This window comes from Rissa tridactyla, chromosome 1, assembly GCF_028500815.1.
Source record: "Rissa tridactyla isolate bRisTri1 chromosome 1, bRisTri1.patW.cur.20221130, whole genome shotgun sequence".
Classification (NCBI taxonomy): Eukaryota; Metazoa; Chordata; class Aves; order Charadriiformes; family Laridae; genus Rissa; species Rissa tridactyla.
The window spans coordinates 69,954,842-69,968,653 of record NC_071466.1 but is presented as its reverse complement, the minus strand read 5'-3'; the positions used below and the strand labels follow the sequence as shown (position 1 = coordinate 69,968,653).

At 37.0% G+C, this 13,812-nt stretch overlaps 1 protein-coding gene across 3 annotated transcripts in view; it reads left to right on the top strand.

The window, feature by feature from the left end:
• Positions 1-13,812, top strand: part of GCC2 (GRIP and coiled-coil domain containing 2) — a 31,442-nt gene that overhangs the window by 2,868 nt on the left and 14,762 nt on the right. For 2 of the 3 annotated variants that reach the window (XM_054203677.1, XM_054203667.1), the window contains exons 3-15: positions 402-486; positions 1,534-1,601; positions 2,437-2,541; positions 3,335-5,824; positions 6,496-6,565; positions 7,228-7,328; positions 7,409-7,507; positions 9,766-9,885; positions 11,242-11,406; positions 11,792-11,896; positions 12,481-12,643; positions 13,191-13,291; positions 13,401-13,478. In XM_054203677.1, coding sequence (XP_054059652.1) covers positions 402-486; positions 1,534-1,601; positions 2,437-2,541; positions 3,335-5,824; positions 6,496-6,565; positions 7,228-7,328; positions 7,409-7,507; positions 9,766-9,885; positions 11,242-11,406; positions 11,792-11,896; positions 12,481-12,643; positions 13,191-13,291; positions 13,401-13,478 — 3,750 coding nt within the window. The remainder of the gene's footprint in view (positions 1-401; positions 487-1,533; positions 1,602-2,436; positions 2,542-3,334; positions 5,825-6,495; positions 6,566-7,227; positions 7,329-7,408; positions 7,508-9,765; positions 9,886-11,241; positions 11,407-11,791; positions 11,897-12,480; positions 12,644-13,190; positions 13,292-13,400; positions 13,479-13,812) is intronic. The other variant, XM_054203687.1, reaches the window with a different exon arrangement.

The window sequence follows — 13,812 nt, the reverse complement described above, 5'->3', positions numbered from 1 at the left end:
TAAATTTAAACAATGACAATGCTAGGTCAGCATCCTATTTTCAAAACATTATTCAAGTTATATTACTGAATTGTAACCCTTCCTAACTGAGGTTTCCTGTCTAACTGATGCTGCCCAGTTTCCTGTCTAAATGATGTGCTCTAGAATGATTTCGGAAAAGTACAGAATTAGGAGTAGTTTGCACTTGAGTTGCACTTGAAATAACAAAATTGGATAACAGAACAGCAGTAACTTGGACTGTTATTGTTCTTGCAAATGTGTGGTAAGACAGTTTCTAAATTTTAATTCTTGGAAGTCTGATGCTAAAATGCCCTGTTTTCTGTTTACCTCTGGGTAAACAGAAAAAAAACCTCTGGGTTTTCTGTTTACCGCTGGTTTCTCTAATATGTACTTTTTTACAGCTGGACACATTGCCCAAAGAAGATCTCATCAAGTTTGCAAAAAAGCAAGTGATGCTTATGCAGAAAGTAAAGTCAAGATGTACAGGTACCTTACTGGAATGAGAACAATTTCTGCCTTAATGCTTGGTTCTATCTGACCTTTCCTAATATCACAGCATATTTTTGCTAGATAGATTTAAATTCTAGGCAAATAGCCTAGATTTTTTTTCTGCAATTTCACTGTTTTTTGTGGGAGAATAAGGACTTCAGTCCTTAGAGCAAATAAGGGGAGAAAAAGAAGCATCGCTTTTGTCAGATATTAAACTAATTTTGATCTGACAGTATGGCATGATGGAAAAATGTAGCTTGTGCAGGAGTTGAAGTGGGACTTGTCATTGTCTGTTCCCCATGTCAGTTGCAGGGATACTTGTTGCTTCTTAGGAAGCAGATGGGAGGGGGACTGACTCCAATAGGTTTTTGCATAATTAGTACTGTTGTAGAGTACAATGGCTTCTTTAAAATAGCTACTTTATATTTGGTCATTCACTTCTTTAACAAGAAATTGTAAAATATATCAAACTTCTGTGTTAACCACCTAGGAGTATCCTGTATAAATCTGTGCTCTCTTGTGCTCTCCCTTTTCCTCCAGTGGCCCACTACTTGGACTGGTGTCGCTTCCCTTTGTTTAGAATTACAGTTACACTGACTGCTGGTAGCTGCCCAGCAAAACAGTAAGGATAGGAATGGGCTATACTAGGCTTTTCCTCACTGGGGTTATTCATAAGATCATGTTCTTCTATCTGCTGCCTATTTTTAGACAACCAGTATGAACTGAATATCTTCTCTCTGGTTTAAATTGATCATGAAATAGATGGTATGACAATCATCAAAAGAATTTCTGTCTGTTGTCCCTCTACTCAAACAAGGAAGCTTTGTTTCCTCAGGAAACCATGCTAAATGTCAGGACTAGAGAGGTAGTACTGAATGTTTGTTCTCTTTCCGTTAGGCCTTTCTATCATTCAGTAACAAAAACTGATGAAGTAAAAGATATCTCTGATTTGAATAGAAGTGTTGTTAGGCACTGGATTTACTAGTAATTTGCTACTGTGATGGAGCATCAACTCATGCTGTGAAATGTCTATACTTTTTTAAGAACTAGAGAAAGAGATTGAAGAACTCAGATCTAAAGCAGCTGCTGGAGGAGCTGATGATATTATTCAGGTAGGAATATGTAGTGTGTTTCTTATGTGTTACATAATAGCTGAAACACATCTACAGTCATAATCTGGTAAATATCTTTAAAACTGTTATTCAAATTGAATGTAATAAATTTTCAGGAATTCAAGACACTTCCTAAAATCCCTTTTTTCCTCTTCCCCCCACATCCTTACTCCACTTCTCAGAAAACACTGTCAGTTCTGTGAGGAATAGTACAGAGTAGTGCAATTTCCTCAGCGAGACTTTTTCCTTGTATAGCTGGTTAGACAGGCTTTTGTTTATTTTTAGAATGACCACTGCGGAAAGACTTCAGCCATTTAGAAAACTTCTGAGACAGTCATTTGATGTGATCAGAAACGCATAATTAAAGTTGCATGTCACAAGAAATACTTTTAGGAAAGTAACTGGAATTTTTTTAAGTGGCAAGAACATCTGCCTTTCTCCAAGTAAGGGTCATAGCATGTGAAAGTGAAAATTGGTAGTGAGGAGGAATTCATCAACTGGAAAATTGTTTTTAATAATTTGGATGGAGATTTCTTTTCTACGGAAGTAAAGCTCCCTGCCCCCCCCCCCCCCCACACACACCTGGTGATAAAAAAAATTAGCTGATCAGAAACATGATTTTGAACAAACCCTATTACTCAGCATCATTGTTTTAGTCTACATATTCCATATCTGTCATACTTGGGCTGAAAGTGACTTTTAAAATCAAACTGATCTATTTAATTGACAAAAAAAAGTCATGACCAATATGTGAGGTCCTACAGTTTGCAAAAATTATTTAGGCTTCCATTGTTAAGAAACCCTTATTTCAGTGATATTTCTCCCTTTAAATTAGGCTCTCACAGAAAGACTGGATGTTGTGCTTCTGGAAAAAGCTGAGAGTCAGCAGCAGTGTGTAGCTCTGAAAAAAGAAAATATTCAAAGAAAGCAAGAAGCAGAGGTACTGAAATAAGCAACAGAACATTACTAAAATATTTCAGAATTATGTTTATCTTTATTGTATAGTTTTGCTTGTTGTGTATTTCACTTTCATTTGAATCTTTTTCTTCACTTAGCTGTCTTCTGTTTTACCTTACAAAAAATCTAAAGGCTTTATATGTTAAAGCGTATTTTCTCTGTACCCTCTAATTTATAGTTTTTATAGCACTGACAATAAATATCAAATTCTTATATGCACCTTCTAGATCCACAGCTGTTCAAAAAGAATTCAGTCTGTGCACTAGTAGCCTACATATGTGATGGCTTCAGTCAATGAGCTCAGTCTTTCCATGGGAAATGCAAGGTTTACATTCAGAGATTCATAGGAAGGAGCCTGTCAGCCAAGGCATCTATATTATGTCAGTAATCTCAATTAATAATAAAGTGAAGCGTGAATTGCTTGCAGTTGATGAACATTGTTATATTCCGGGTACTTGAATTTGATGCGCTAAAAGTAATTTGGTCTTTAATGCATTATCAGAATAGTTGCTAAAGTTGAGATGTCGTGACCATTTTGTGAAGTTATGCTCGTAAACGTGATTTAAGACTTAGTTTTCCTTTCTCATTCTGCAAACATTCTTGTACTCTTTGCAGTGTCTTCTGAATTGAGTTGTCCTAATATAGTTAGATATTTAAAAACTATATCAATTTCTAAAACTAAGGACCCCTAAATTTTCTAATTCATTTTTGTATAAACAGTTTATTTGGAAATTTTGTGTGCTGAATTAACGGTACTTAATAACTTGTTTATTCAGGCTGCAGTGGCTAAGACAGAAGAACTGCAGAAGCAACTGGAGCAATCAAGTATTGACTCTCAGAAAGAAATAAAGTCTCTGAAGAGTGAATTGGCAAATGCACAATGCAAACACAATGAGGACTTAACAAAGCTGAAAATGGAGTTAGAGGAACAAGTGAAGAAACAAATGGAGCTGGTGGAACAGATTCAATGTCATAGTGATAGTCAAAAAGAAGTTAAAAGATTACAAGATGATGTCCAAAGAATTAAATCTACTTATGAGGAGCAAATTTTGTGTCTGAGCAAGCAGTTGGAAACTGTGAATGAAGACAAAAACAAAGAAGTGACAAATCTGCAAGAAACTATTAAAAGCAACTCTCAATGTTACCATAATGAAATCAAAAATCTGAATGAAGAGCTTAAAAAATTAAAAATTGCCCATCAGGAAGAGGTGTCAGAGTTGATGCATCAGATTGAAATATCATCTAAAGAAAATGAAGAAAAGCAAAATCAGATAAATCAGTTACAGCACAATTTGGCAGAGGAGAGCTTAATAAAAGAGAAAAATGCGAAGGATGAAATGTGTGCATGTACTAACCAGCATGAAGATGACTTGGAGCAGCTGAGAGAAGTCTTAAATAAGAGTGTAGAAAACAAGATAGATGTTGTAGATACACAAGAAGAACCTTGTGTAGAAGCAAAAATGGAAGAAAAGGTTAGGCACCTGGAGTATAGTTTAGCAGAGCTCCAGTCCCAACATAGCATACTAAAAGATGAGTTAACGTACATGAGTAATGTCAAACTAAAACTGGAAGAGGAAATCCATCGCATAAAGGATGAGTACTTCCATGAGCGGGAAGACTTGGACTTTAAGATAAATGAATTGCAGCTTACTAAAGAAGATTACTGTTGTGTAATCGAAAAACTAAAATTGGAGCTTCAAGCAGCAAGACAGCATTGTGAAACCGCTGTAAAAGAGCATAAGTTAGAGACTCAAGCTCTGAAAGAGCAACACAAGAGAGAAATTTCTGAACTAAATGAAACTTTATTATCTGGTTCTGAAAAAGAAAAAATGACATTAGTTTTTGAAATGCAGGAACTTAGAGAACAACTTGAAAAGGTAACTCAGGAAAAAGAAGAAGCGGTGTCCAATTACAATAGCCTAAGAGAAACAATGGAAACTCTACAAACTGAGCTAGGGGAATCTGCTGGAAAGATCAGCCAGGAGTTTGAATCAATGAGACAACAGCAAGCTTCTGATGTCAGTGAACTGCAACAGAAACTCCGAGCTGCTTTTAATGAAAAGGATGTTCTTCTTGAAACTGTGAATCGCCTCCAGGAAGAAACGAAAAAATTGTCATCTAATCAGCTAGAAATAGAAGAACTTAAATGTAAAATTGTTAGTCTCCAGGAGGAGAATAGCACAATAACAAGTTCCATTGACCAAAAAGAGACTGCTATGAAAGAACTGGAAGAGAAGATCAGTGCTCTTACTGATCAAAACAAGGATATTTTAAATGAAGTAAAATGCTTGGTTGAAGAAAGAGAAACCCTTCAGGAAACATGCAAGCAAGAACATAGACAAGTGCAGGAACTTCAGCAAGAAGTAGATGTTGCTAACCAGTACAATAGCGACCTGAAGAAAAAAGTGGAGGATTTAACAGAGAGACTGAACGAAGCTTTAACTAGGAAGAGTGAAAACGCTCAAATGCTAGAGCAACTGGAAAACCAGATTGGATCTCTAGTGCGTGAAAAAGAGAACCTTTCATCTGAAGCATGTACTCTTCGTGAGGAAAATAAGAAAATCCTTCAGGAAAAAGGTGAATTAAGTGAAGAGCTCGAAAAGATTACATCTGAAAAAGGTGGTTGGTTAGTGTTGAAAGAGCAGTCTGAAAACTTAGAAAAGAAACTACAGATGGTGACTGCAGAAAAAGACCAAATATCAACATTACTTGAAAGCGAACAAGTGCACAGATCCCTTGTAAGAGCTCAGCTGTACCACTTACTTGAGCAAGTTGGGTTCAGCGTTTCAGATTCTGATGGGGAATATGATTCTGTTAACTTGTTACACATTGTGAATGAATGCTTGGCAAAAATGAAAGAAGAGCAATGTCTTGCTTTACAGAATGAGGAGAAAATTCATCATTTGCAGCAGGAAGTTGAGAGACTAGAGGAAGAAAATGCAGCTCAATATACAGAACATAGATCCCTGATTGAGGATTTTGAAAAAGAAAAGGCTCTCTTGAGAGAAGAATTGGAAGGAGCATTGTCTGAAAAAGAAGCACTTCAACATGATATCCAGGAGCTGAAGAATGCCAGTGAAAAATCAAGGATTGAAAATCAAGATCCTTTAGCTAATATTGAAGAGATCACTCAAAAACTTGCTTTTTATGAAAGTCAAATACAACAACAGCAAAAAGGATCAGAAAAACAAGACGACTTAAATTTCATTCTGGAACAAAAGGAAGCTGAACTTAGAAATGTGAAAGACGAACTGAGTTCTCTAAAGGTTATATTTTGTTATTGAAGTATACAGACTAAACCTCTAAAGTCTTCAGAATTAAGGTTCAAAAAATACTTTCAATTCTCTTCCTTTTTTTTTCCTTGGCCTGAAAGTGAGTTTCCCTTCTAGAAAGCACATGTTTCTGAGTTTCCTAGCACCTCAAAATTCCTTCCCTCCCCCCAGGAAAAAAACAACACAACAAAACCAATCAATGCTATTTTGACAAAAGTTGCTGTACTTGAACCTCTCTTCCTATCAATAACCCTCAAAGTGATCATTTAACTAGATGGACTAACCGACCTCGTAATCTTTCACCTCTAACTTTCTATGGCTCTATTTCAAACAAAACTCCTGCTTGATCTGCATTAGCTACTCCTGACTTCAGGTCCTGGGAATTGATGGGTATGTAAAGCTGACAGCTGCAGGATTAATGGTCTCCCACTTTTTGTCCTTGGACAGGATGGAAAGCAGCTGTTAAAAGGTTGGAATGTTTTCTTTTCAACATAAGTATGCTTTTCAGTTACCAAGCTGGTACGAAATTGCACATAAAGACTTTCTTGGTAGTGAGAACGTAGACGCATTCCAGCTGTAGCTGAAACTTCTGGTGGCTTGTTAGGGGAAAAACAGATATCACAGAATTTTTTGTAATGCTTCTTATATCTTTGTTTATAATACAGACTTTAATGGAGACAGTGACTGAGAAAACTGATCAACAGTCTTCAGTAGCAGAGCTTCAAGAAAAAATTGGTATCTTTCTCACTGTTCTTTTTTATGTAAACAGTTTGGGGGTTTTGGACTTAGTTTTTCTTTCTCTGCATAATTGTCCTGTTTCCTACAAACCAAGGAAGGTGGGGAAGCAGATACCAATGCAACTTTCTACAGTATACCTTCCATTAGGGATTTAAAATATTGTTAGCAATCTATAAGTCAGTTGTTATTTGATATTTCGTAAGGTTTTTTCTTTGTGTGTACCTTTGGCTTTAAACAGTGTAGTGGATTTCATCTTTATTTTTTTAAAAATGGGAAATAATTGTGTCAATAAGAATCCCTAAGGCTGCCAAGAGAAGAGGGAAGCAACACTTTCCCAACACTGTTGCCTCGTTATAGTTATCCCAACACATTAGAAAGAAAATAGTGCTGAGTTGTTACAATTGTATGTAAAGTAGACAAGAATGTGGCTCTTAACTGTGATGGAAGCCTCTGAAACAGGGGAAGATCATCTGTGCAGCTGGATGTTTTAGCTTCAAATTAAATTTAAATGCTTAACTGAATGAATGATCTGTACATCTCCCTATGCTTTTTATTTTGTTTTGTTTTAAAGTTATGTTGGTATTTATGTTCTAATTTAATTTCGTTTCTTGGGGGAGAGGAGAGGCATATTTTTTAACTTTCTTATTTATTTATTTTAGGAAGACTGGAAAAAGAAGCTGCAGACAAAGGAGAGAAGCTAAATAAAATTAAGGTGGTTGCTGTAAAAGCAAAGAAAGAATTAGATGCCAGTCGAAAAGAGGTACCCTGACTGTTTCTTAATATGAAGAACATTCTGCATGTGGGTTTCTGTTTTAATGACACACACTTCCTTTTAATAAGATGCAGGCACTGAAGGAAGAATTGGAGTTGGTTCGATCAGAAAAAGATCAGTTGTCTGCTTCAATGAAAGATGTCATTCAAGGAGCTGAAAGCTATAAGGTAAGAATAATAGTACATTTACAAAAGACAAGTTAACCGTCAGAAAATACTTTCCTTTTGAAGCCTACCCTGGATATATGTTGCTGCTTACTTGCACAAGTATGTTTGGCAAAAGAAATTGTCAGTGCAGTTGAGTACCCAAATCAAGAAATTTAAAGTTCTAGTAGCGGAACTGTGTGGCTGCTGTCAGAAGAAAATAAGGCAATTCCTTTCTACTGGATTATGTTTTTAAACCTTTTTAGATCTAGCATATGTATCAATGTGTTGTTGAGACAAAACATAAATACTTCAAGGTACATTAAATTGGGGATCAGTTAGGAAGTCCTTAAGTGATAAAGACATAAGCTAGCAATTACTTGGGAGTAAGTCATCTTGGAGCACATCTCTGGGCACATAAAGCAGAAGCAGGTGACTGGGGACAGTTAGCATCGATTCATGAAGAGTAAACTGTGATTAATCTGATTGCCTGCCATGATAAAACAGTTGGAGTTGCGTACGAGAGGAGAACAGTGGATGTCACTTATCTTGACTTTAGGAAAGCTTCTGATGCTCTTTCACAGTAACCTGGTATCTGCACTGGGACATTACAATTTAAATGGGTAAACAACTGAATGGGTACTTAAAAAAAAAAAAAAACAACAATAAAAAAAATTACTTACATGGTTTGGCTAAGAGAGTAGAAATTCATGGCTTGTACTAGATGCCCATAACAAATGGGGTACCGAAGGGATCTGGGCTGCAACCTGTCCTGTTTAACAATGACCTGGAGAAAGTGATGGAGTGCACATTCATCAAGTTCTTGGATTATTCCTAACTGGGAACAGTCAACAGACATGAGGGCAGGGATTTGATTCAGAGAGACCTAGACAGGTGTGAGGAATGGACTGACAGAAACCTTTTGAAGTTCAACAAAGACAGATGCAAATTTCTTCATGTGGGAGAGAGGAACTCGATACAAGCTTGGGACTGTGTGGCTGCTGAAAAGAATTTCAGGGTTCTGGTAGGCAGTACCCTGAGGATGAGGAAACTCTGTTCAGGTTCCAAAGATGGCCATAGCATCCTGGACTGCAAAACAGGAGTACAGCTAGGAGGTCAAGAGGAGTCATTATCGCTCTTTCGTTAGCACTCCCATGAAGGTGAAGGGTCTAGAGAACAGGTCCTGTGAAGAGCAGCTGAGGCAATTGGGGTTGTTTAGCCTGGAGAAAAGAAGGCCGAGGGGAGACCTTATCGCTCTCTACAACTACATGAAAGGAGGGTGTAGCAAGGTGGGGGTCGGTCTCTTCTCCCAAGTAACAAGCGATAGGACAAGAGGAAATAGCCTGAAGTTGCACCAGAGGAGGTTTAGACTGGATATTAGGAAAAATTTCTTCACCGAGAGGGTTTCAAGCATTGGAACAGGCTGCCCCATGGAGTGATTGAGTCACCATCCCTGGAGGTATTTAAAAGACGTGTAGATGTGGCACTTAGGGACACGGTTTAGTGGTGGACTTGGCAGTGCTAGGTTTACAGTTGAACTTGATGGTCTTAAGGGTCTTTTCCAACCTAAATGATTCTATAATTCTATGACATCATTGGGAGTATTGCAGTCAGTCTTGTCCCTCCTCCTCCCTCCAAATACAAGAAAGACATTAGTAACCTGAAGTGATTTCAGTGGAGGGTGACCAGGATGGTCAAGGGACTGGAATATGTGATACACAAAGGCTGAGAAATTACTCAACCTGGAGAAGGCTTCAAAGGGACCTAATAGCAGCCTGACAGTACCTACAAAGATGTTGCCAAGGAAATAAAGTCGGGTTATTAATGGTGGTGCAAGATGATAGCCAGTAGTCCCAAACTGAAATGCGATATTCTGACTGGATATATGGATAAACATTTTTAACCTATGAGGATGGTCAAGCTTTGGAACAGGCTGCCCAGAGCTTTAGTGCTATCTCTATCCTTGGAGGCAGGTGCTTGGAAAAACCTGACTGGCCAAAGCTCTGAGCAGCCTGGTCTGATGTCACTGCTGACCCTGCTTTAAGCAGGAGGTTGAATGTAGACCTCCTGAAGTCTCTTCCAACCTGAATTATTGTAGAGTTTCGTGAACTGAAAAGCATTTCTCACAGAGCCTGTAATGGAATGATAGCTTTAATTTCATTCTGATATTTCCAATGTTGCGGTAAGACAACCCATTTGCTGAAATATTAGGAAGAATTAAGAAGATGCTTATGCAATGTATATTTGTAAAAAATGATGGGTTTGTGTTTGTATGTGTTAAGAATCTTTTGATGGAATACGATAAGCAAGGAGAACAGCTGGATTCTGAAAAAAGCAGAGCAAGTAATCTTGAACATCAGATAGATGACCTTACAAGACAGCTACAGGTGTCATCCCAGCAGGTCAGTTCAGTATGTGTGTCTGATCAATTGCTAATTACAGTAAAAATTATTTTACTTATCGAGTGTAAGTTTTATTCATGTGATTGTTACTATATATAGTTTCATAACCAAAGTGTGTTTTGGATAGTGACTTATCTGGGCCATGACAAAGGTAAATATATCTAGAATGTCTGGCTTTTTCAATAGAAAGGGTTTGATTTACCCCAGGTCAACTCACAGAACAGAGCAGGTGATCAGCGCTCTGGCTTCAGCCAGACATAGAACTCTGCTGCAAGTACCAGACATAAAAATAAAGTATCAAACTTGCCCTGTTTCTGATTCCTCATCTACCCTTCTCATGAACTACAGTAACCTTTAAGTGTTAGATTTATTTTCTTCTGTTTCTTAGACAAAATGTGTTTTTGTTATTTAATCAACAGTGTTTAAACATACTAAATTAATTATGTTTTTTGCATCTTTCACAAAGATGAGACTTTAGGATGCGTTGTAGAGTACTCTAGTGGCATTCAGAAGAGTCTAAGATGGTAATTAAACAGCTATGAGACACTTCTGCAAAGCTAACTGAAATGGGTTTGAGATTTAGGATATAAACTCCCAGGCTCCATACATAATTACGTAGAAGATCCACCTAGGTCACCATTTCCCTACAAATGGAAGCTATTAGTGAAAAGCATAGGAAGAAAAGACAGATAGTAGCATATATTCTGCTGATTACGCACACATTTAAGTTCGTTACGAAGTATTTTGTAAATAAAACCACTGTCTAGGTAATTGGCACTTCTTTCACTTAAGTAATTCTTTCACTTCATTCTTAATCTGCATAATAGAGACTGAGATAAAACATTGAAGATATCAAAATTGAATTTGTTACAATGATTGCAAAAATAGCCCAGATACAGGAGGAGTTCTTACTATGTACTGATGCCGTGTCATTGAAGGCTTGGTGGTTCTGCAGTTAAATCTTTTCTAGGAATGGTGTGATCCTTTGTTTATAAATACAGCATCTATATTTGAAGTGGGGTGATAAGTACTTGAACCTTGCCTATTATTGTGGGAGGAAGGCATAAATGTTGGGGTATTTTTTTCAGATTTCTTGTAATTCTAGACATCTTACAGAAAGCTGGGCAAATGAACTCTGAACAAAATAACCACATTGTGCTAGTGACTTTAATTTAGCCTATTTCTTAATCTGGTTTAAAACAATTAAGATGGACAAGACTTATCTGTAGGAGTGCTGCTTGTAAGGGAGTTGCGTAGAAATTGGTGTTTGTTTTTTAAATATAGACAATATCTTACCTGTCAGAATAGCACACAAATTCGGCTTATGTTCTTATCTTTCCACTATGATCATTTCAGCATGATCAGTTACAGTCTGCTAATGAAGACCTCCTGGCTCGTGTTGAAACACTGCAACATAATGCTAAGCTGCTGGAAGCTCAGATACTGGAGGTACAAAGAGCCAAGGCAAAGGCTGACAAAGAACTAGAAGCCGAAAAGCTTCTAAAAGAACAGAAAACAAAGGTAGTAGTCTGTAGAGATGGCGAATGGGCTAAAGCATTACTTTCACTGGATGTAACTCCTGTTAGACCTTTGTAAACTGTATTTTTATAGAACAAGTTCCATACTGTCTCTTTTTGTTACTTGACTGTCTTTTTTGAAGGCTTGGTCTGTTCAATTGAAGGAACTTTGCGAGACTGTCACTTAGAGTAGATTGGGAATTGTTACAGAATGTGAAAAACACTTCATAATCTTATAAGGTTTTCTTTGTTTCCCAGTTATTTCCTCAAAAAGAAAGAATCTTATCTTTGTACAAGCAAAGTATCTGTGTGCGTGTGTAAGTGTAAATAGATGCTGACATCTATTTTGAAATTGGACTACAAAATACAAAAAAGTATTTAAATTTCAGGAACATAGTGGTGCTCTCCGAGAAATGGAGGAGCTTCAGATGCAACTTCAGAAGGAAAAGAAACAGCTGCAGAAAACCATGCAAGAACTAGAGCTGGCCAGAAAGGTACAGTTACTGTTCATGTTAGTGCTTAATGGACTACCAAAGATTTTGGCCCATCTTGCTGTGTTCAATGCCTCCCTTTCTGTTATGAGTGTTTTTAAAGCCCAAGGTTTGCTAAAGGGAAAACACGAGGGTTTTTACCTCTGGTTTTGTGTTTGGAGAGCTGATGTGTACTTCTGGGTTTCGGTGGGTTTTTTTATTTTTTGTTTGTTTTAGCTTGGGTTATGTGGCCTGTCATGAGTAGAAATAGGAATAGAATTCAGATGTCTGGAGTATTTGTACAGTGCACTGTTCGGAAGCTGCCCTTTTTGTAAGGACTGAAGATGATAGAAACTAATAGCTGCAAAGTACCTACTGGTAAAACTGTTAAAACTATCAACAAGTTTTTTCAAAGCTTCTGGTTCTTGTTTGAAAATAGATTATTTACAGAGGATATGGAAACCTGATGAATGGGTGTTGCTTGTGGATATGGATAGTAATAAAGTTCTTGTTAGATGGGCGATATAGATTTTTTTTAATATAATTTAAAAAATTATTAGCAGCCAAGGCAGGTTGTACGCTGTAACTCAATTGTGTGTAACTTGCAGGATGCTCAAAAGAGTACACTGATGGATATGGAAATAGCTGATTATGAAAGGCTAGTAAAAGAACTTAATCAGAAGATTACTGATAAAGACAGTAGAATAGAAGATCTCGAGCAAGAGACGGGGATTCAGAAACAGAAGCAAGAGACCCTACAGGAAGAAATAAGTGAGTAAACTATGAACAGCAAGACTCTTTATGGTATAGTTAGTAATGATAAAAAATACAATTCACAAAAAGCTCAAGACGGTGAGTGAGAGTAAGGTTTGCAGGGAATACTAAACAGTTACATAGTCAAAATTACTTTTCCACAAAGGAAACTTGACTGGGTTATCAGCGATTTGATCTTATATTCAGCAAATATAAGCCAAATTGCCTGCCTGATAAACTATGCTTCTTACCTGATTAAGTTAATCATAAGTTCTGAAAGTCAGTGACTGACAGGGGTTTTCAGTCTGACATACCGCACTCATAAAACTTTTTAGTTAACATGTGGTTAAAAATTTCATTTCTTCTTAGGCTTAAGTATAAGTTTTAAAATGATTTATTAGAAGATCTTTGTGATACTTGGAAATTGGATGCTAAGCTTACTGTAAGCTACTTGTTTGCAGCTCTTAAGAATTCTTATCAGAATTTGCTTAAATACTTTCTAATACTTTTAAGGAAACGTTGGAAGGAAGTTTTCTTTGCTTATAACTGCTGTTTTCTGCATTAGAGTCCCTTCAGTCAACTATGCAACAGGATGAGGAAAGAAATGCCAAGATAAAACAGCTCCTGGTGAAAACCAAAAAAGAACTGGCTGATTCAAAACAAGCTGTAAGTCCAGATGTCAATGACTGTATATTCTATTTTTAACCTAACTTAAACTGATCAGCTGATAGCTGAACTATTAAGTTGCTGAGATTTGGGGTTCTTTATCGTGCAGGAAAATGACCATCTAATGCTGCAGGCATCATTAAAAGGGGAACTGGAAGCCAGTCAACAACAAGTGGAAGCCTATAAGGCAAGAAACTTCACTTCTTTGTTAGTATAAGATTTCTTCTTTAAGTAATAAGGATGTGATTTGTACTGGGTGGATGGAATATAGGCTGAAGAATGAAAAGGTGTTATTTTTATTACTTGTGTACTTTTTCTTGAATGAGTTTTGACTGTTTGCTCCTTTCCCAAATATTTCCCTTGTGATACTGTTTAAACAGTTTTACCCTTTCCTGCTCCTTTTTGCTTTCCCTTTCCACAAAAAGAGAGGACTGCGTAATTTGAAGCTTGTAACTGGGGTATGTGTTAGAACAATTTCTATAAAAATGGAAGTTGCTCGGTTTAAAAACAAAAGAATGCAA